We start from the raw sequence: 21,766 nt of genomic DNA on the forward strand, positions 1-21,766 counted from the left end.
TAATTATTATATTGGTGTTCATGAAAGATACTGTTCTGTAATTTTTTTCTTACTATATCTTTCTCTGGTTTTGATATCTGGATAATACTAGCTTTTAGTCCCTCCATGTTTTTTGCTTAGTGTGGCTAGAATAGAGATTGGCAAACTATAGCTCATGGGTCACATTCTACCAACCACCTCTTTTTTTCATGGCCCGCAAGCTAAGAATGATTTTCCATTGTTAAGTTGTTACATTTTAAGTGTTGTGTGTATATATATATACACCTAAGTAATAGCCTTGATTTTGCTGGTTGGACCATAAAACTGAAAATATTTATTAGGAGAAAGTTTGCCAGTTTAATTGACTTTTTTTTTTAAAAGAACCATATTTTAGTTTTCATTGGTTTTTATCTATTTTTCTTTTTCTCCATTTCATTGATGTCCTCTCTGATCTTTATTACTTTGTTTCTTCCACTTAATTGGAGTGTCATTGCTGTTTGTTTCTTAGTTTCTTAGAGTAGATGCTACAATATATAATCTGCAGTAAATCTCATTCTTTATATTTTTCGTTTCAGACATTATAGTTTTCATCTGTAGTAGTTCAACTTGGGTATCTATTAAAATTTTTTCCTCCCCTCCCCTCCCCTCCCCTCCCCTTCCCTCCCCTCTCTTTTCTTTCTTTTCTTTCTGTCTCACTTTGCCCCCCAGGCTGGAGTGCAGAGGTGTGATCTTGGCTCACTGCAATCTCTGCCTCTTGGGTTCAAGCAGTTCTCCTGCCTCAGCCTCCTGAGTAGCTGGGATTTTTTTTTTTTTTCCACAGTTGGATTAGATTATTAGGTAATGTAGATTACTAATTCTATTATGTTTTATTAGAATTAAATTGGAAATCTTTGTGCAAAGCTACTGAAAAGATCATATGCTATTTTTTTCCATGGCTGTTTTGCCTCTGATGTTTATTCCACGAATATTTGAAGAAAGAGATAAAAAGGAGAACCTAGACGTCTGCCACCATGCCTGGCTAATTTTCGTGTTTTTCATAGAGACGGGATTTCACCATTTTGGCCAGGCTAGTCTTGAACTCCCGACCTCAGGTGATCCGCCTGCCTCAGCCTCCCAAAGTGCTGGGATTACAGGTGTGAGCCACCGCACCCAGCCTATCTATTAAAATTTTAACATCTTTTTTGTATCTTCCCTGTCTCTAACTTTTCAACATGTGAAATACAGTCATAATAACTGTTATTTCTATGGTGATTCTAACATCTGTGTCAGTTTTGAGTTGGTTTTGATAGATTGATTTCACTCTTCTTTATGGGTCATCTTTTCTTGTTTTTTTTGCAAGCCTGGTAAGTGGATTCCAGACATCATGAATTTTACTTTGTTGGTTACTAGAAGCTTTTGTATAATTTGCAAATATTCTTAAATTTTGTTATGGGATGTAGTTATGTTATTTAAAAATAATTTTATCCTATTTTGTTTTTTAATGATTGTTAAGCAGGACCTAAGCAATATTTGGTCTGGGGCACATTTTCCTACTTTTGAGGCCAAATCTTTCTGAGCATTTTACCCAGCATCCCATGAATTACGGTTTTCTAGTTTGGTAGGATCAGGAACTGTTTCTACCTAATCTGTATGAATGCCAGGTACTACTTCATCTAATCCTTTTAGAGAGTTCTTTCCCCAGCCTGAGTAGTTCCTTATATGTGTGTGCTGATGAGTACTCTGCTGATTCCAAAATGGAACCTTTGCAGATTTCTGGAGTTCTCTCTCCTCTACGGTTCTCTTATTCAAACTCTGTGTTGGTCTTTTTAGACTCTTAGCTCCATTTCTTCAACTCAGTGAATGTACTGGCTCCATCTGCATTTCCCCTCCATACACTGTGGTCTGGAAACTCTCTGAATGCAGTAAGCTGGAACAGTCATAGGGTTGTCATCATTTGTTTTCCTTCTCTGGCGATCACTGCCCTTTGTTGCTTGATTGCAGTTTTGTTAGGTCATTGTTTAATACATTTCATCTGGATTTTGACTTGTTTCAGGCAGGATAGTAAATATCTTGGCTAGAAGTGGATGTATCTGTATCTTTGGCATGGTGAATATGATAAGAAAGCATTCTGTTCCCTAAGTATTCAGAAAAGAGACTGTTCGTGCCTATTAACTCTTTTCTGGATGGAGTTTGGAAAGAATAGTTCTTCTGTATTGTTTTTTTTTTAGAGTGATTTTTCCAGTACTTTTCTTTTGTACAGTTTTTTTTTTCACAGTTGGATTAGATTATTAGGTAATATAGATTACTAATTCTGTTATGTTTTATTAGAATTAGATCGGAAATCTTTGTGGAAAGCTACTGAGAAGATCATATGCCATTTTTTTCATGACTGTTTTGCCTCTGATGTTTATTCCACCAATATTTGAAGAAAGAGATAAAAAGGAGAACCTAGACATAATCTTTCTATTGTCAATTTTTCTATCACTAAAATATGTTCTGAAAAAGGACATTCCTGTCCTATGGCATATTGCTGCCAAAATAAATCCCAAGAGATTGAAGTTTTATTCTAGTTTCAAATTGTTTCCTAGAAACCAGCCACCTAATTCAGAAAGAGATTAAGAGCCAAATCTTAGCAACATAACTTTTAAAAACTATATCCAGGACATGCCTCATTTGTGTATGTATGCGTGCTCATAAATTGGGTAATTGTGCACCTAACTACTGTATTCATTTTATTATTCACTTTGTGCTTATACAAATGAAGGCTTTTTCATTCATATTCTGTAGCCTTGTACACTCCTGATTGGAAGATAGTTACTTTTTATGCTCCTGTTCAGTGTTAATGCATACAATTTTACAGGAAATTATAAAATGTCTCCACTTACTTTGGTATAGCTGTAACAATAGCTACTTTATTAAACATGTTTTCTGAAGTAGTGTAGGTAATTGACAGTTAATTTGGCTTTATCAGGTTATATAAAAAATGTTAAAGAAGCTATTAAAAAAACCTTTTGTATCAGAGTGTTTGCATCAAAAGGCTATGTTGGCTGGGCGCGGTGGCTCATGCCTGTAATCCCAGCACTTTGTGAGGCTGAGGTGGGCGGATCACTTGAGGCCAGGAGTTTGAGACCAGCCTGGCCAACCTAATGAAACCCTGTCTCTACTAAAAATGTAAAAAAATTAGCCAGGGATGGTGGTACATGCCTGTAATCCCATCTGCTCAGGAGACTGAGGCACGAGAAGCATTTGAATCTGGGAGGCAGAGGTTGTGGCAAGCCAAGATCCCATCACCATACTCCAGCCTGGGTGACAAATTGAGACTGTCAAAAAAAAAAAAAAAAAAAAAAAAAAAAGACTCTGTTGACATCTGAATTTAGGTTCTGCCAACTATAATTTAAAACTTAAGTTCCCTTAAACTGGTCATGATGGTAAGAATAGATAGCCCAGACTTTTTGAGATTACAGCTCATCTCTAAAATGACAAAGCTCAGATATAATAGTAGCCTTCATAAAATTTATTACCAGACACTGTGCTAAATACTTTTACAGACGTTTCCTCATTTAAACAGACTTTGAAAGAAAAATCAGTGATTTAATCTTTAGGACAATTTTGTAAAAGGATCAATATATGTATGTATTAATTTCCTACTGCTACTTTGACAAATACCACAAACTTTATGACTTAAAACAACATAAATTTATTCTCTTAGAGTTTTGGAGGCCAGAGATCTGAAATGAGTTTCACTGGGCAGAAACCAAGATGTCAGGAGGGCTGGATTCCCTAGAGAAGCTCTAGAGGAGCATCTAGGGTTTTTTTTTTCGTTCGTTTGTTGGTTTGTTTGCCTTTTCCAGTTTCTGAAAATGAGTTCGTTGCTCATGGTTGCTTCTTCCATCTTCAAAGCTAACAGCCACATAACCTTTTCCTCTTTTGTAGTAAAATCTTCTTCTACCTTCCTCTTATGAAGACATTTGTTATTACAAAATGGCTCACCTAGATAATCCGATCTCAAAATCCTTAATTACATGTTCAGAGTTTTTTTTTTTTTTTTTTTTTTTTTTTGCCATACGAAGTAATATTCACAGGTTTCATGATTAGGTTATGGATATCTTTAGGAGACCTTTGTTTAGTCTAGCACAAAATTGTATTATGTACATCAAAGTGGAGTACGATATACTGCCGTAAGTCACATAAAAACAAAACAGGAACAAGCACAGTTTGGAATTAAGTTGAACAGAGAGGTCGATAATTATGTAAAAGATCTTGGGTTGCTGTTCCGTGTTCCAACACTTTATATTATTGACTGATTGTTTTTGTTGCTGATGGAAATGAACAATAATCTTCAATTTTTTATTTTTATTTTTTTTTTATTTTTATTTTTTTGAGACAGGGTTTCACTCTGCTGCCTATGCTAGAATGCAGTGACATGATCATAGTTCATTGTAATCTTGAACTATGGTTCAAGGATGGTTCAAGCCATCCTCCTGCCTTAGCCTCCTGAGTAGCTGGGATTACAGGCACACACCACCATGTGCCCAGCTAATGTTTTTAATTTTTGTAACGACAGGGGATTGCTGTGTTGCCCAGGCTGGCCATGAACTCCTGGGCTCAAGTGATCCTCCTACCTGGGCCTCCCAAAGTGCTGGGATTACAGGCATGAGCTACTACACCTGGCCCAATTTTTTTTCTGATATGTTTTATCTTCTACTCTTGTCTTTCTTTTTTCTATATAAGACCAATGCTTAGTAGTCTAATGTCATGAATAGAAAGACATATTTACATAGTCTGATATTGTAAGTAATTTAGAAATACATTATATTTGATGTTTCAGCATGTCCTTAGATATGTGTTCAGATATGCTTCCTTATTCCCTTTAAGCCTTTTCTGTATGTTTTCCTTCACTTTTGTTACTCTCAATGCTAATGAAAAATTGACTGCTTTGCCACTGATGGTGGTACTCTAAGTAATGGGATGAAAGATTCTAGGAAACAGCTCTAGAGGTTTGTTAACTCCTAGAAGATCGTAGATTATTATTTTCTGTTTTTCTTTATTGTCATTTCATTGGTTAATCCTATACCTTTGAAGAAAAAAATCCATTTGGTACTTCTTTTGTGCTGTATGGCTCAGCAACTTACGGAGTTTACAGTATAAATGTTTTAGCAAAGTGAGCTTGTATTTTGTTGCACAGTTTGTTTAAAAGCTAAATGTTTACATTTTCTTGCCTAAACTACAGGATACCAGAAGGCCCCATTGATCAGGGGCCAGCTATAGGAAGAGTACGCGTTTTAGAAGAGCAGCTTGTTAAGGCCAAAGAACAGATTGAAAATTACAAGAAACAGACCAGAAATGGTAAGTGATTATACATTGTTTTTCCCTCCTCAGTATATAGGCTTTAGCACAAATAATCGAAAGTTTCCTTTTATCAAAATGTTGGAAATGCTACGACCCTCTGTTCTTTGACTGCAGGTCTGGGGAAGGATCATGAAATCCTGAGGAGGAGGATTGAAAATGGAGCTAAAGAGCTCTGGTTTTTCCTACAGAGTGAATTGAAGAAATTAAAGAACTTAGAAGGAAATGAACTCCAAAGACATGCAGATGAATTTCTTTTGGATTTAGGACATCATGAAAGGTACAATTCTCCTTTCACATTTTATTTGGGCTTTAGAAAAGATTATAATCTAAGAATGAGAAACAGACTTGTTAATCCATCTGTTGAGTGGTAAATATTAATAGCACCTACAATATTTAAGAGGAGAAGAGTACCTGAGGTCCCAAAGGATGGTAATTGCCACGTGCAGTTCATCAACCAAAATATACCACCAGAAAGTATTAATTAAAATGTATTTCTAGAAATCTTTATATTCTAAATAAATTCTGAAGGTAGTGATGCCAGCCAACAATACATTAAAACATCTTTCTATAAATGTTCTTTATATATAATCAGTATTTGAAGTGGAGTATGCAGTTTTGCATTCCGGTACGTTGGAACTCATACTGAGTGAGTCCAATGGTTACATTTCTAATTCAAACATAAAAAACTTTAAAATAGCATTATTCTAATGAAAGGTTAACGGGTTTTTTTGTTTTTTTCTTTAAGTAAAAAGGAGCATTCTGTTCATTGTTTATTCATTAGTTGCTGGAAAGAGGAACCTGAGATCTGCCTGGTTAAATTTGTTTCTCCTATGCACACATTGCTAAATAATACGAAGTTTATCTTCCACAGAAAAGAAAACATTTTGGTGGTGTTGTGTTCATGCAGAACAAAATATATCTGAAAATCATTATAAATACAGTGAAACCTGTCTTTAGGCCTATTATATTTAAAGTCTGTGTTCCCAGTAGGATTCTGATGGCAATTACTGTCTCATTAGTGAACAATAAAAGAAAAATTGTTGTATTAGCACAACCTACTACTGTGAAGAGGAAAAGAATTACCCCATACAAGTAAGAGATTTCATATTTATTAACAGCAGCAGCAATATTATAATGATTTTGAAAAATTGCTTGGTTGTTTTAGGTGAAATTATGAATAAAAATCTGTCTATTGGAATCATTTTAGCATTAATGAATCTACAGAAATATGATAGCATGGATTTCAAGGGGCAGTGAATTATTAGGCCACACATTGGACAGACTCTTTGATACATTTAGCCCCGCTTGCAGTCACGCCATACTTAGACCACTAAACCAAATGCTGACTAACTCTGTCCTTAATATTTCTCTACCCTAAAGCTGATTCTAGGCATGAAGCTTCTCTTAAAAGGAATTTTGTGCTTGTGTTCTTTGCTTATCACAGTTTTGTAGGACAATTCAGATCTGAAGAGCATTTGACTTAGGTGGACTATGCTGTATGTAAAGGAGAATTTTGGCCACTGACTTCTGATGGAAACTTTAATTTTAAGATTTGAGCAATTGGGCTGGGCGTGGTGGCTCATGCCTGTAATCCCAGCACTTTGGGAGGCTGAGATAAGCAGATCTCTTGAGGCCAGGAGTTTGAGACCAGCCTGGCCAACATGGCGATACCCCATGTCTACCAAAAACCCTGTCTCTACTAAAAATACAAAAATTAGCCAGGCATGGTGGCGCATACCTGTGAGCCCAGCTACTCGGGAGGCTGAGGCTCGAGAATCACTTGAACCTGGGAGGCAGAGGTTGTGGTGAGCGGAGATCATGCCACTGTACTCCAACCTGGGCAACAGAGCAAGAGTCTGTCCCAAAAAAAAGATTTGAGTAATCAGATAACTTGAGAATTCAATTTTCCAGTCTTTTTAAAAACTAACATAATTCATATGTGTGTGTATATATATGTGTGTGTATATATATGTGTGTGTGTGTGTGTGTATGTGTGTATATATATATATTTTTTAAGATGTGGAGGTCTTTCTACGTTGCCCAGGCCAGTCTTGAACTCCTGGTCTCCAGTGATCCTCCTTCCTCAGCCTCCTAAGTAGCTGGGATTACAGGCATGGGCTACCATGTCCAGCTGAATTGAAATAATTCTTTAAGGAATTATTTTGTAAATATTAATATAATTTGTGTTTATAACTCGCATATGTTTTGTGACCATATGTACAAATGAAAAATGAATATAGTAAGTGGGCCCCTGAGAAACTGATATAAATCAATTTTCCATTTTTTTTTGTTCTTGTTGAATTATTATGATTCCTTACAGTGCCATTTAGCATATGTTAAATAATGGTAGTTCATTGAAAACAAAAATGGTAAGTAAAGGTACCCAAGTCAGTTTATTTTCCTGTCTTAAACAGAAATGACAATCAACCTGGGACATAACTTCATAGGGTAGTAATTTAACTCCAGGAAGCCAGATTAGAATCCAGTAATACAAATAATGAGCAAAACACAATCAAACATTAGAGAAATAACCCTTAAACTGATGGATGTACAAATAGAAAGGATTTTTATTATGTAGAATATACCCTTTTACTGAGGATTTTCAAGATACTTAAGTATAAGAATTAAAACAAACTTTTGTGTTCGCCTCTGTTAATTTTTATATGATACAAAAGTCCATTTTATTTTTACATGGGCTCAAATTATAGTGTATAGGTTTCTAGGTCTGTAGCTGGGACCATAGTCAGTGAGGCTGCCACCTGGGTATGGGCCTGCCTTCTTAAAGAGCCCTCCTGAGTCTTGGGCTCTATTAGGGTTTTGCAGCCTTCTACCTATGTTAGAAGATTATTAGCAGATTATTGAACTTGAGTAGTTCGTTGTGGGAGCCCCTGGTTTGTAGCCAAATTTGACAGAGTGTGGGTACCCTGGCCACTTTGTACTTGCGATGGCATCTGAAGTAGGGTGTAGTATTATGGAACTGAGAGGTCTGGGCTAATTCTGGGTAGTTCGTGTCACTACCTAGTAGGTGTCCACAGAGATTTGGAGAATTATCTGATGTGGAAAACGCATGCATTTGGTGTCAGAAGTGTTCTGTGGTGAAAAATGGATCATAATAGTAGTAGTAATACTAAGTGATGCCAAAGTTGCTGGTCTTTGAGAACTACAACTACAGACTCCCTGTTTCTGTTTGTGAGTTCACTACCGATGCCTGTGTTTCCTGGTAAAAAATCACATTTCTCTGTAGGTTAGTGACCCCATCAGTGAGCTGTGGGGGGAAGACGACTCCTTTGTTGCCCACTTGAAGCTGTTTCCTGGTAGTCAGGGCACCATGTTTTCTCTTCTGGAATCTGGCTCCTGTTGTTCATCACTTGCATTACCGGGCATTAAAATGCAGCCTGGGGGCCAAATATCATATTGGTTCTAAGATTCAACTCACCTGAGATTTTTAGCAAAACACTTTATTTCCCTGATTGACCTTGATAGCTAATAACTAGTAGAGCCTTATCTGCCTGCAACCACAGTTGGTTAATCAACTCATAGTAATTAGTAATATTCTTGGGCTTTTATAAGCTTTTACAGGCTGTTTAAGAATTTAGAGGTGTTGATGGTATAATAAATATAGAGTAGCATAGTAATTATTGTCTGCTATATTGATATCAATTTTTAGCATCACTAGATTTTTAAATGATGATTTCATTCTAGTGATTGCATATGACCATTCTTCCCAGTAATACAGTTAAATATATTTGTAGCTTTTGATATCATTGACCATGAATTGACCCTAGCCTACCTCTTTGCAGTAGAGAGAATTAAGTGGTTTAGAGTAAGTATTTTTGCCATTGTGGTTTTATTATTTATGTAGTATTGTAGGTTCAGTGCTTGGATTTATGGCAGTTTAGATGTGTACCTCAACCTCTAAGCATATCATGGAGTCTTATCAACCTTTCAGGCCGATGCAGAGAGACACATGTTTAACTTAATCACTGCTGCTCTGATTATTTTTGTCATCTTCATATTACCAGATACCAGTTTATGAAAAGGGTACCAAAGCTGCTGCTTTCTGCTTTTTAAATTACCACAGTTTTAAAAAATTTATTCATTTATTTTATTATTTCTTTTACCAAGTCCTGTTTATGGTAATTTATAACAATTATAAAACTTCAAACTAAAATACAGGAGATGAGCCATTTTTCAACTGTGTTGACCGAAACTATTAAAAAACAATCTGATAAAGTAGCAATCTCATCTCCCCTACCTAGTTTGCATCATCTCATTATCAGTAACATATAGGGCAGCTTTGCTTAGACTAAATGGTGTTCTCCAAAAAGTGAACGATACTTATGTTAATTATGCTGATTTGCTAATGTCCAAAAAAACATTGTGGGGGATTATGTAACAAAGGAAATGACTTTGACTCAAATAAGGGGTACAGTAGGAAAGATTGATAGGTTAATAGCTTACAGATTTTTTTAAGTTTATGATTTTTTTAAGTTTATGATCATAGTTGTTGTTGCCCAATAGCTTGTATTTTCATTCTCTTTGGAAGGTCCAATAATTGATATTCCCACTCTTGAAAAGTTGAGTTTGGTGAACCTTCAAACCTTCTATTCTTTGTGTTTTGTTTTATACACACACAAACACACAGAGAAAGAGAGAGAGGAAGGGAGGAAGGAAGATCTTACTAAGTTGAGATTATATTAAGTTGGAATGTGGATATTCTTTCTTGAATTTTGGATTTCTTTGAACAAAATGTTTTTGTATGATTGTCTTTCTTCTAAGGAATCCAAGCTATTTTCAAGTGGTGCTAGAACATTAATCCTAATATTCATGTGCAAAGGGATACATATCTTTATGAAGTCATCCTTATTCTGCTCATCACGTAGTCTCTATCAGCCAGATAATGATTTTTCATCTCCTGTAATGGAACACTGTCTCCTAAAATAAAGTTTGCATTAGAAGAAGAATCTCCAGGTGGAAAAGGGTGTTTTTCATCTACTGGCTCTAATCCTGTTTTGCTTCCTACTACCACACATCTTTTGGGTGTGATTTCCAAACTTAGGAATGATTTTACATTAAAAATAATCACTTACTAAGGATTTCTTATATGCCAGTCACTATGATAAAGGTTCTGCATTCATTATGTTATTTTATCAGCACAGTAGTCCTACAAGGTATACATTATTTGTTCCTTTTGTTTGTTTGTTTGCTTGCTTGTTTGAGACAGAGTCTCGCTCTGTTGCCAGGCTGGAGTGCAGTGGTGCGATCTCGGCTTACTGCAACCTCCGCCTCCTGGATTCAAGCGATTCTCCTGCCTCAGCCTCCCTAGTAACTGGGACTACAGGCGCATGCCACCATGCCCAGCTAATTTTTGTATTTTTAGTACAGACGGGGTTTCACCATGTTGGCCAGGATGGTTTTGATCTTTTAACCTCGTGATCCGTCCACCTCGGCCTCCCAAAGTGCTAGGATGACAGGCGTGAGCCACCATGCCTGGGCTATTTGTTCCTTTATTTATTTATTTATTTATTTATTTTTTTGAGATAGAGTTTCGCTCTTGTTACCCAGGCTAGAGTGCAATGGCACAATCTCAGCTCACTGCAACCTTCGCCTCCTGAGTTCCATGGCATGATCTCGGCTCGCTGCAACCTCCGCCTCCCGAGTTCAAGCTGTTATCCTGTCTCAGCCTCCTGAGTAGCTGGGATTACAGTCGCCCGTCACTACACCTGGCTAATTTTGTATTTTTAGTAGAGACGGGGTTTCTCCATGTTGGCCGGGCTGGTCTCGAACTCCTGACCTCAGGTGATCCGCCTACCTTGGCCTCCCAAAGTTGTTCCTTTTTATTTTTGAGACAGAGTCTCGCTCTGTCATCCAGGCTGAAGTGCAGTGGCACGATCTTGGCTCACTGCAACCTCCGCCTCCCAGGTTCAAGTGATTCTCATGCCACAGCCTCCGGGTAGCTGGTACTACAGACATGTGCCACCACACCCGGCTAATTTTCATATTTTTAGTAGAGATGGGATTTCACCATGTTGGCCAGGCTGGTCTCAAACTCCTGACCTCAATGATCTGCCCACTCCGGCCTCCCAAATTGCTGGGATTACAGGCGTGAGCCACTGCACCTGGCTTATTTCCTTTTTTATAACTAAAGTTATATTCAGTTCTAGAGAAATTAGGTGGCTTAACACAGGCCAAGTAGCAGAATGGTTTTACTCCAAAATCCTTTCTCTTAATTGCTAAATACTTAGCTTTTCTGAGCTTTTTCTCTTCCACATACTGGGATATAATTCCTGTAGCACAGCATTGTGATGATTACATGAGGGAAAATATATAAAATACTTCACATAGTGCTTGACACACTGTAGATTCTAGTAGGCTCTGGTCAGACCTATTAATACATTAGGAAAACTTAACTCTTAGACTCTGCAGAACTGGCAGAGATAAAGGCAGATTATTGAAAGACTCAGTAGGAAAAATGTTAAGGCCTGGAAACTAAATGTAAGCCTAGTGGACATCACTCACCAAAGTAGCATAATTGTTGTCTTATATATGACAGTATAAGCTATTTTTGTTGTCATCTGTCTGGAATTTTCCCCACCCGTGTCAGTGGTCAAGATGGTGGCATCCTAAAGTTCCTCCTCCAGATAAGGGAGACAGCAAGGAGCTTTGTTTTCTTGCCTCTCTCCTGGTCATGTTTTCATCCTTAGCATTGCTTATTTTTGCTGCAGGAGCAAACTGAAGTAAAAACAGTTTTGGACAAAACTCAAGTAATTTTTCTTGCCCATGATGCAGATTTGCCCATGGATTTGACTTTGAGAGTAAATCTTAGTCACATTTACCCTCATAAGTGTTAATTCCTTCACCTTCTTGCCTGGATTCCATCTCTGTGCTGGCCCTTAGAGGGAACTTCTCTCTCTCTCTCTCTCTTTTTTTTTTTTTTTTGAGTCAAGGTCTCTCTCCGTTACCCAGGCTGGAGCACAGTGGTGCAAAAACGACCTGGGCTAAAGCGATCCTCCTGCCTCGGCCTCCTGAGTAGCTGGGACTATAGGCATGTGTCCCTACGCCCAGCTAGATTTTTTATTTTTGTGGAGAGGAGGACTTGCTATGGTGCCCAACTCGGTCTTGAACTCCTGTGCTCAAGTGATCCTTCTGCCTTAGCTTCCCAAATTGCTGGGATTATAGGCGTGAGCCACCACGCCGGACCGAACTTCTCTCTTTAACATTTTGAATCAGGTGTAAACAAAAAGCCCTCTTTGTGTTTCGTTCCTCAGTGGCATAGAGGCAGACTAGAAGTCTTTTTTTAAAAAAATAGTTTTGTGACTATTAAAATAGAAAAATAGAGAAATTAGCAGAAAATACAAAGAACATAAAACATAACCAATTTTTGAAATAGAGGTCTTAATACCTGCCATAGGTGACTTGCTTTCAGAGTCATAAATTCTATTCTACTCGGCTGGGCACGGTGGCTCACGCCTATAATCCTAGCACTTTGGGAGGCCGATGAGGGTGGATCACATGAGGCCGGGAGTTTGAGATCACCCTGGCCAACATGGTGAAATCCCATCTCTACAAAAGTACAAAAAAAGAAAACTCATCAGGCATATAGCTCATGTCTATAATCCCAGCTACTCAGGAAGCTGAGACAGGAGAACTGCTTCAACCCAGGAGGTGGAGGTTGCAGTGAGCTGAGATCGCGCCACTGCACTCCAGTCTGGGTGACAGAGCGAGACTCTATCTCAAAAAACAAAAAGCAAACAAACAAAATTCTATTCTACTCAGTGTCTTCAGGCAACTTTATTGTATCCTCAAATGGCCAGGACTATTTTGCTGGTCCCTTGCCTAAGTTTGTTATTTCCCAAACCTTGACCTGTTCTCATACTAGATCTTTAGTATGCCCACTTACTAGATTTCTTGATATGTTCATAGTCAAAACCACAACAGCCAGATTCCCTGATTTCTGGGACTCTTCTAGGAGATTTGGTTTCAGGGTACAGTTACTGAAAACCCAGGGCTTCTGCAGAATGGTTTTGAGTCACCATGATTCCCTTGCTGCTTTGATTGTCCTCTTGTCTGTGGCCAAAAAATACATACTGCAGGATGATAACTTTCAAAAATAATTGAAACAGTAAAGAACTAGTTTGAATTTAAGGTTGTATCCTGGACTTCATTGTCTTCCCTCCATGGTCTCCAACAGAGAGGCCAAGAAACAAAAGTTTTTAAAAACAAGCTTAATTTTAGTGGACCATGAAGTTACAGTAACTTATATTGATACCCTGACTGCATTATCACAAAAAATTAGTGTACTCTTTTTTTTTTTCTTTGATGTTTGGTTTTCTAGTTGCTTGGTTATTCTGCTTTCTAGATAGAGACAGATGAATGTGATTAATTAATTGCCAAGACTTAGTACTGATGTAAACTTGGTAAAAACATTGACATAAACTAATTTATTTTAAAAAGTAGAGATCAGTTTTCATTCTCAATGGTAAAGGAATGTCTTGATTCTTATGACAAGAAAGTATAAACCATGCTAATGCTTATATTTCAAGGGACTCTTCTCTTTAAATTAGACCTAATGCCGTTTTTACCTCCTTGAGGCTATATGATGGTTGTCAATGAAATGTAATGCTTTTTGTTTCTCTATGTGTTCATGTGCATGCATGCACCCATGTGCATATGTGTAGTGACATGTTTAACATAAAACTAAGAGCATATTGAATTTCCTTTTTTCCTTCGACAGATATTTGCTGATAAACTGGTTATTCCACTGTATGACATCTCCAGAACGATACTGTTATTTAAAACAGACTTGTGCCGGTGCAGTGGCTCACACCTGTAATCATAGCACTTTGGAAGGCTGATCACCTGAGGTCAGGAGTTCAAGACAAGCCTGACCAACATGGTGAAACACTGTCAATACTATAAATACAAAAAATTAGCCAGGTGTGGTGGTGCATGCTTGTAATCTTAGCTACTTGGGAGGCTGAGGCAGGAGAATCGCTTGAACCTGGGAGGAGGCGGAGGTTGCAGTGAGCTGAGATTGTGCCACTGCACTCCAGCCTGGGCAACAAGAGTGAAACTCTGTCTCAAATAAATAAATAAATAAATAAATAAATAAATAAATAATGTGAAGTTGAGACTTGCAACAAGTTTTGTGATTACTCCTATTTGATAGGTAGGAAAAAACAAATGACCACATTCTATTATGATGAAACCTATGAAATATAAAGAATAATAAGTGTGATGAGGGTGATGGGAAAGAGGCTTATGAAACTGAGAATATGTTTTAAATGAACTTTTAGGCCGGGCGCGGTGGCTCACAATCCCAGCACTTTGGGAGGCTGAGGCGGGCGGATCACGAGGTCAGGAGATCAAGACCATCCTGGCTAACACGGTGAAGCCCTGTCTCTGCTGAAAATACAAAAAATTAGCCGGGTGTGGTGGTGGGCGCCTGTAGAGCTAACTCGGAGGCTGAGACAGGAAAATGGCGTGAACCTGGGAGGCGGAGCTTGCAGTGAGCCGAGATGGTGCCACTGCACTCCAGCCTGGGCGATGAGCAAGACTCCATCTTAAAAAAAAAAAAAAAAAAAAAAAAATTGAACTTTTAGCTGAGCCCCGTAACCCTATTATAGTTAAAGACTTCTGTGTTTCCATAAGCAACTCACAGTTTCATACAGATAGTGACTTTCCCCCTCAGTAACTATAAAAAAAAAATACTGGGGCCGGGCGCCGTGGCTCAAGCCTGTAATCCCAGCACTTTGGGAGGCCGAGACGGGCGATCACGAGGTTAGGAGATCGAGACCATCCTGGCTAACACGGTGAAACCCCGTCTCTACTAAAAAATACAAAAAATTAGCCGGGCGAGGTGGCGGGCGCCTGTAGTCCCAGCTACTCGGGAGGCTGAGGCAGGAGAATGGCGTGAACCCAGGAGGCGGAGCTTACAGTGAGCTGAGATCCGGTCACTGCACTCCAGCCTGGGTGACAGAGAGAGACTCTGCCTCAAAAAAAAAAAAAAAAAAAAAAAAAAAAAAAATACTGTAGTCTACATAATAGTCCATAGAGGACTCAGTTTTATAGTATGAAAAAACTTAAAAGTTGAAACTTTGCCTAGTCTATAAGACTTCAGGTTAATTTCTGGCATTGTAGGTTTGGTTTTTGCAGCCAAAATCTCTTTAATGAAAAGAAAATGTTTTGAATCCTAGATGAGAATAACAAATAAGAAAATGGACAAGGCATTACATATTGGCCTCTTGCCCTGTTTTAAAAGGGTGAAAATGGAAGTAGATAAGCTGCAAAATGTCCTGTATGTGATTAATGTTGACACATGAAACAGATGTCTAAAGTGCTTCACAAATGGAACTGTTGTTCCAAAGCATGGTTCAAAGTTGTTCCACTATTAATTTAGGATGAATAGGGCTATTATCACGGATTCTCTGTTAATCATGTGTACTTCTAATGGCTTTCTGTGATAGTAAATAAGACTTTCCTGTGGGCTGCCATTGCATTTTTACTAAATAGTTTAGCATCTAGTTAAGAATCAGGAATAAAAGAGTACTAAGACTGTGTCACATACTCTTAGGCAAATTACAATTGTTGAGGGCATGTTTCTCTGTCTCTTAAGTGATTTCTTCTCATTGATCAATCCCCTTCTTCAGGGTGTTATAGGGAACTCAGTATTGGATCATTTTTTTTTTTTTTTTTTTTTTTTTGAGACGGAGTCTCGCTCTGTCGCCCAGGCTGGAGTGCAGTGGCCGGATCTCAGCTCACTGCAAGCTCCGCCTCCCGGGTTCACGCCATTCTCCTGCCTCAGCCTCCCGAGTAGCTGGGACTACAGGCGCCCGCCACCTCGCCCAGCTAGCTTTTTGTTGTTTTTTTTTTAGTAGAGACGGGGTTTCACCGTGTTAGCCAGGATGGTCTTGATCTCCTGACGTCGTGATCCGCCCGTCTCGGCCTCCCAAAGTGCTGGGATTACAGGCTTGAGCCACCGCGCCCGGCCAAGACACACAAAATAGTAATACATGTGGTAGCTGCTTTTTTTTTTTTTTTTTTTTTTAAAAGCTAGAGACCCTCAGAGAGTTGTTTCTGAGCTTTTCCATTGTGTCTGAAGAGCATCTACTAATAATTCTACTACCAAGAGGAAGGAGCCATTAGATGTGGGTAACAGTAACATGTGGTTCGTGTGTCTTATCACTATGCATTTTTTTAAAGAGCTATATGGAAGGTATTTTGATACTTTGTCTCAGAGATGTCAAAATAATTTTCCTAGGACACAAAGTAGGAGGTAGAACCAAAATTGAGAAATTGGTATGTCTGGCTCCCAAAGCTCTCTCCTCTGATTCAGACTTTAATTTTTGGATATTTACATTGAGCAGAGTACACATTATTGTGCTCTGAACCTCCTACTTTGATATTTGTTAGTGTAGTAGTTAGAAGCCTCGACTTTAAAATTTATTGCTTGGATTTGATTTCCTACTCTGACATTTCTCAGGTTTGTGACTTTGAGCAAATTATTTAACCTCTCAATGCCTGCCATTTCTTACCTAGTTTGTAAGATTATTGTGAGAATTAAGTGAAATAATGTAAAGCACTTAGAATAGGTGTACCTATTTATTGTTGTTGTTTTTTATTTATTGTAATACATCAGTTTTCTCTAAGTACTCTTGGAATCTCCAGATAATGCTTTATGTTTTTAGTTAATACAATCATTGTAAGTGATTTCTAGATGTGTAATTTTTCTGACAATATACGTTTCTAACTTTATAATTTTCATAAGCAAATAATCCATACTCTTAAGCATGCCTTGAACAGAGGAGTTAATACAAAGTGTTGAGAAGGGATGAAGCTGGAGCTACACCTGGGTGAGGATTATTCCCCAAACCTCTCTACCATCAAACTGGATTTGTAAAAGATAAAAATTATCACCGTTATCTCATTATATAAACTCTTGAAAGTTTTTCTTTTCCTACTTTTTCATTCATCTAAAGATACTTATTGAATATTTTGTCTGTGACATGTGCTGTTCCATTTTAAACAAAAAGAAAACAAAAAAAATAAAATAAGCAACCAAAAAAAAGTTCACTCTTTTGGAGCTTAAATTCTAGTAGGGCATGAAAGATAAGAAGTAAGTGATATTGTATATTGGAAAATGATAACTGCTTAGAAAAATATATAATAAGCAGGGAAGGAGTGTTAGCAGCAGTGAATCCACACAGGCCTGCAGCAACTCGATTCTTGCCTCCTTGGAGGAAAGAATTTGGCCGGGGGAACATAAGGCAGAGTGAGAGATCGAGGCAAGTTTTAGAGCAGGAATGAGAGTTCATTAAAATGTTTTAGAGCAGGAATGAAAGGAAGTAAAGTACACTTGTAAGAGGGCCAAGCAGGCGACTTGAGAGGATCAAGTGCGCTGTCTGACCATTGACATGTGCCTGTATATATTGCTGTGGTTCCAGGGTTTGCATTTCTTCTTACCTGATTTTTCCTTGGGGCAGGCTGTCTGCAGGAGCAGTGGCCTGCCAGCACTTGGGAGAGATCGCTTATGCAGTCTGTTTACTGAAGTTGTGCACACGCTCATTTGAGGCTTTTTTTCCTTACCAGTTGAGTGATCCTAGAGGAAGGTCATATAACAGTTAAAGTCTGCCATTTTGCTTCTTAGTACACATGCTTGAGCCAGCTCACACAACTCTTGAAAACTTATCAAGAAGCTGCTGATGATCAGCTTCAGTTGTTTTCTGTCTATTTAGGAGACTGCCTTTCCCTGGCACCAGCTGCGACCAGTTAAATTATTTTAGAGAGAGAGTTTAACAACTGCCTGACCATCATCTGATAGTCACCTGACATTGCTTGGGGGTTAAGAGGGTGCCTTCCCCTGCCCTCTCATGTCTGCCTAGTTACCTACTCAAACAGAAGGAGAGGGAAAACCAAGGGATGAGGGTGACGGGAGAGAGTGTTGGATTTTTAAGTGGGATAACCTGGGAATACCTTATGAAGATGGTGACATTTGAGCAAAGATTTCAAGGTCATTTAGGTGAGCCATGTGAATAGATACCTGACAAAAGAGCATTCCAGGGCAGGGAAGAACAAATAGAAAAGCTCTGGAGTAGGAATATACCTGACACTGTCAGGGGTTAGCAACAAGACCAGTGTGACTGAAATAGAAAAATCAAAGAGGATGGTAGTGGGAGATGAGATCAAACACAAGGATGAGATCAAAGTGAGCCATATTGGGTGGGGTCTTCTAGGTCAAAGTAGTAATTTTGGCTTTGACTCTGCGTGAGCTGAGGAGCCAATTCATGGTAAGAACAAAGTAGTAACATTATTTGCCTGATGTTGTAACAGGATCTGTCTGATATATTGAGAATAGACTTTAGACATAGGCAATCGTGGAAGCAGGGAGACCTTGTTAGGAGGTTGTTGTAATCCAGGTGAGAGAAGATGGTGTCTCAGTTGGTAAAAGTGCTGGTGGTGATATGTGAAAAATTAGAAATTAGCTATAAATTTGCCGACAGATTTGTAGAGGATGTTAGACAAACAGAGACTCTTGCTTTTTACTTTTCTTTCTTGCTAAATGCAAGTCATAATTTTTATTTAATGCAATATAAATAAAACCATTTGTAGCAGCCCTAAAGTTTCTCTTTTTAGCTTACTGGAGATTTTACTTTACTCTGCAGGTAATCCAGCATGTTGTAATTGAAATTACTGATGCTAAACAGAGTGGGAATTCTGATGCTAAACAGTCATTTTATTAGTTTAGACCAGGACTCAGCAAATTATGGCCCAGAGACCAAAGCTGACTCATTGCCTGTTTTTGTAAATAAAGTTTTATTCAAACACAGCCACACCTATTCATTTGCGTGTTATCTATGGCGGCTTTCTGCTACAAAGGCAAAGGATCTTAGAGATCCATAGAGACGAAAATATTTACTATCTGGGCCTTTAATGAAAAAGTTTGCTGACCCTTGGTTTATACTGTTAAGAGTTGTGTAAAAATTTTCCTCTGATCTTTTTCCAGTCACTCAGAGTGTTTACCTTTGAAGAGAAAAATTAAAAGGTGACATGAAATGATAGTAGAGAGAACCAAGAGGTACTAACAAATACTAACATCAACTTCTTTCTCTATGTTAATTTACTCATTTGTTTGCTTTGCGCATTCACTTTCCTCCAGATCTCTGTAGTGCTTTATGTTAGGAAACAACTGCAGCTGACTAGCTTGAACAAAAAAAGTGTATTTTCTCAACAGTGAAAATTTACTATAGGAATGAATATTGGATTTTAAGAGACTAATTTTTGAATTGCACAACCTTGATAGAAAATAAAAGATGAGTACCAGCATCGATATGAGCATCAATCTTTATGAGGAATTTGGCATTCATCTTAAGACTTTGTGTAATCCAGTGTAGCAGTACTAATAAGACCTCCAATGTTGTTTGTTTTAACAGGTCTATAATGACAGATCTATACTACCTCAGTCAAACAGATGGAGCAGGTGATTGGCGGGAAAAAGAGGCCAAAGATCTGACAGAACTGGTCCAGCGGAGAATAACATATCTTCAGGTAAGAAGGTTGAGTTAAGAATAAATTTGAGTGAAAAAAAGGATCATGATATAACTAAGAGTAATAATTTCAGTTAGTTTTTAGTCTTCCTGGCCCTTGCCTTTTGAAAATAAGTACTCACATATTTTACATATTTATTCAGAAAAACACTATGTTACTCCTTGAGTGGAATACAAAGATGGCTAAAAGAAAGACCCTGTCCTAAAGGGAGCTACTTCTTACACATGTACACACACACACACGCAATACAATACAAATATAGCATGTTACATTTATAGGAGAGAAATAGATGAAATGCTTATTGGGGTTTTGAGTAAGGAGACATCAGGGATAGTTTTGTGGAGAATGTATTGTTTGAACTGAATTATAAAAGATAGTTAAATAGGATTTGGACACACAGAAATGAAGGAAAAGAATGTACCAGCTGGAGGTTATCATGTAAGCTGTGGCTCGTAACTGGGAAAGAACAGTACAGGAAAATATGATAAGTGTGGCAGTTCAGTTTGTCTGGAATTTTAGATTGTGTGAAAGGAGGGATGGAAAATAAGTTGGAAAGGTAGGCTTGGAATTACAGATTACAGAGGTTAAGTTTTATCGTACATAAGCAGTAAGTGGTCACTGAAAGATTTTACTTATTTGTTTTACAAATGTTACTGTAACAGAAAGTATTGGTAAACATCAATTCTCAGCCCCTTTAAAACTAATTTCTCTTAACTTTTTGTGTTCTTTTCTAGTTCTTATTAATATGTACACACCGTCTTACATATTTGTAAGGAAATAATTTATTTTTGATTTTGTTTTTCTGCTTAATGTGCCATAAGCATTTTTCTGTTTTGGAGTCACAACCTGCTTTTGAAAGGTTTTACATACAAAAGTGGTATGATGAGAGTGGTACTTAAGTGATATTAATCTGAAAGTAGTATTTTAGTTGAACTTGATTATTTGAAGAGATTAGAAGCAGGGAGACAAGATAAGAGGGCCATAGTGCAGGTAAGAAGTATTAAGGTATGTGGCAGTTTGCATTGGAAGTGAAGAGACAAATTTGAGAGAGATTGGGAAGATAAAATTGATAGGCCTTTCCAAGTAGATGAAAGAACTGAAATGGCTGGGATAGTGGGAACATCCTTACCTGATAAGGCACTGAGAGAGAATCATTTTCAGGGGAAAACAATGAATCAGTAGAGTCTTCAAATCTCAAAATGTTTGAAGTTGAAATGACCATGGAACATCCTCCACCCTCATCTTTTCTAATGCTGTGGATGGCATGCTATCTGTGTATGCTCTACTTTCCCTGTAAAGTTAAAGTGTTGTGTAAAAGCAAAATGACAGCCAGTAATATGGTTCTATATATTTTAAGTTGCATATTTTTCTACACTTAAATAGGAAAAAATAGAAAATCAAGTGTTTAAAGAGATCATTAAAAACCAAACTGATCTTGGCATGCTATCTTGGTCTCATACCCACATGGCCATTCATCAGAGGTGTCTGTAGAATGAGAAACACTTCACCTCCTGTAGGGAAGAGGTCATTATCTCCTATCAACTAGAACCTCACTCAGTGAACTATAAACAGCTGGTGGTGCAGAACTATCATCCTTATTTAAAATGGAAATAACTGTGGTTTCTGAGCTTCCTTCATTTCCTCATATTCATTAAATTTTCACCAACTATATCTGGTGATAGTTCTAAACTATGATCTGGTGATAGTTCAGCTACCCCTAAACTGTAACAAGTACCTGCCACCTGTTTTAGTTTCTTCCCCCCCCCCCCGCGTGGTTTTTAGGTGGCCAAGTGCTTTCACCTGTAGTGCTAATTTGATCCTCCATATGCCGATTTTTGTGGTTCTGTATTAGAGAATTTCATCTGCAAATCATGCTAATAATGTAAAGCTACACTGGCTTTTTAAAGTATAGCAA

At 37.9% G+C, this 21,766-nt stretch overlaps 1 protein-coding gene across 6 annotated transcripts in view; it reads left to right on the top strand.

The window, feature by feature from the left end:
• The window catches only part of FUT8 (fucosyltransferase 8), a 274,423-nt gene that overhangs the window by 148,768 nt on the left and 103,889 nt on the right, over window positions 1-21,766 (top strand). For all 6 annotated transcript variants that reach the window (XM_073011083.1, XM_073011082.1, XM_073011085.1 and 3 more), the window contains 3 exons: window positions 5,189-5,304; window positions 5,422-5,584; window positions 19,737-19,851. In XM_073011083.1, the coding sequence (XP_072867184.1) occupies window positions 5,189-5,304; window positions 5,422-5,584; window positions 19,737-19,851 (394 nt within the window). The remainder of the gene's footprint in view (window positions 1-5,188; window positions 5,305-5,421; window positions 5,585-19,736; window positions 19,852-21,766) is intronic.

The sequence above is a fragment of the Chlorocebus sabaeus genome, chromosome 24 (assembly GCF_047675955.1).
Source record: "Chlorocebus sabaeus isolate Y175 chromosome 24, mChlSab1.0.hap1, whole genome shotgun sequence".
Lineage (NCBI taxonomy): Eukaryota > Metazoa > Chordata > Mammalia > Primates > Cercopithecidae > Chlorocebus > Chlorocebus sabaeus.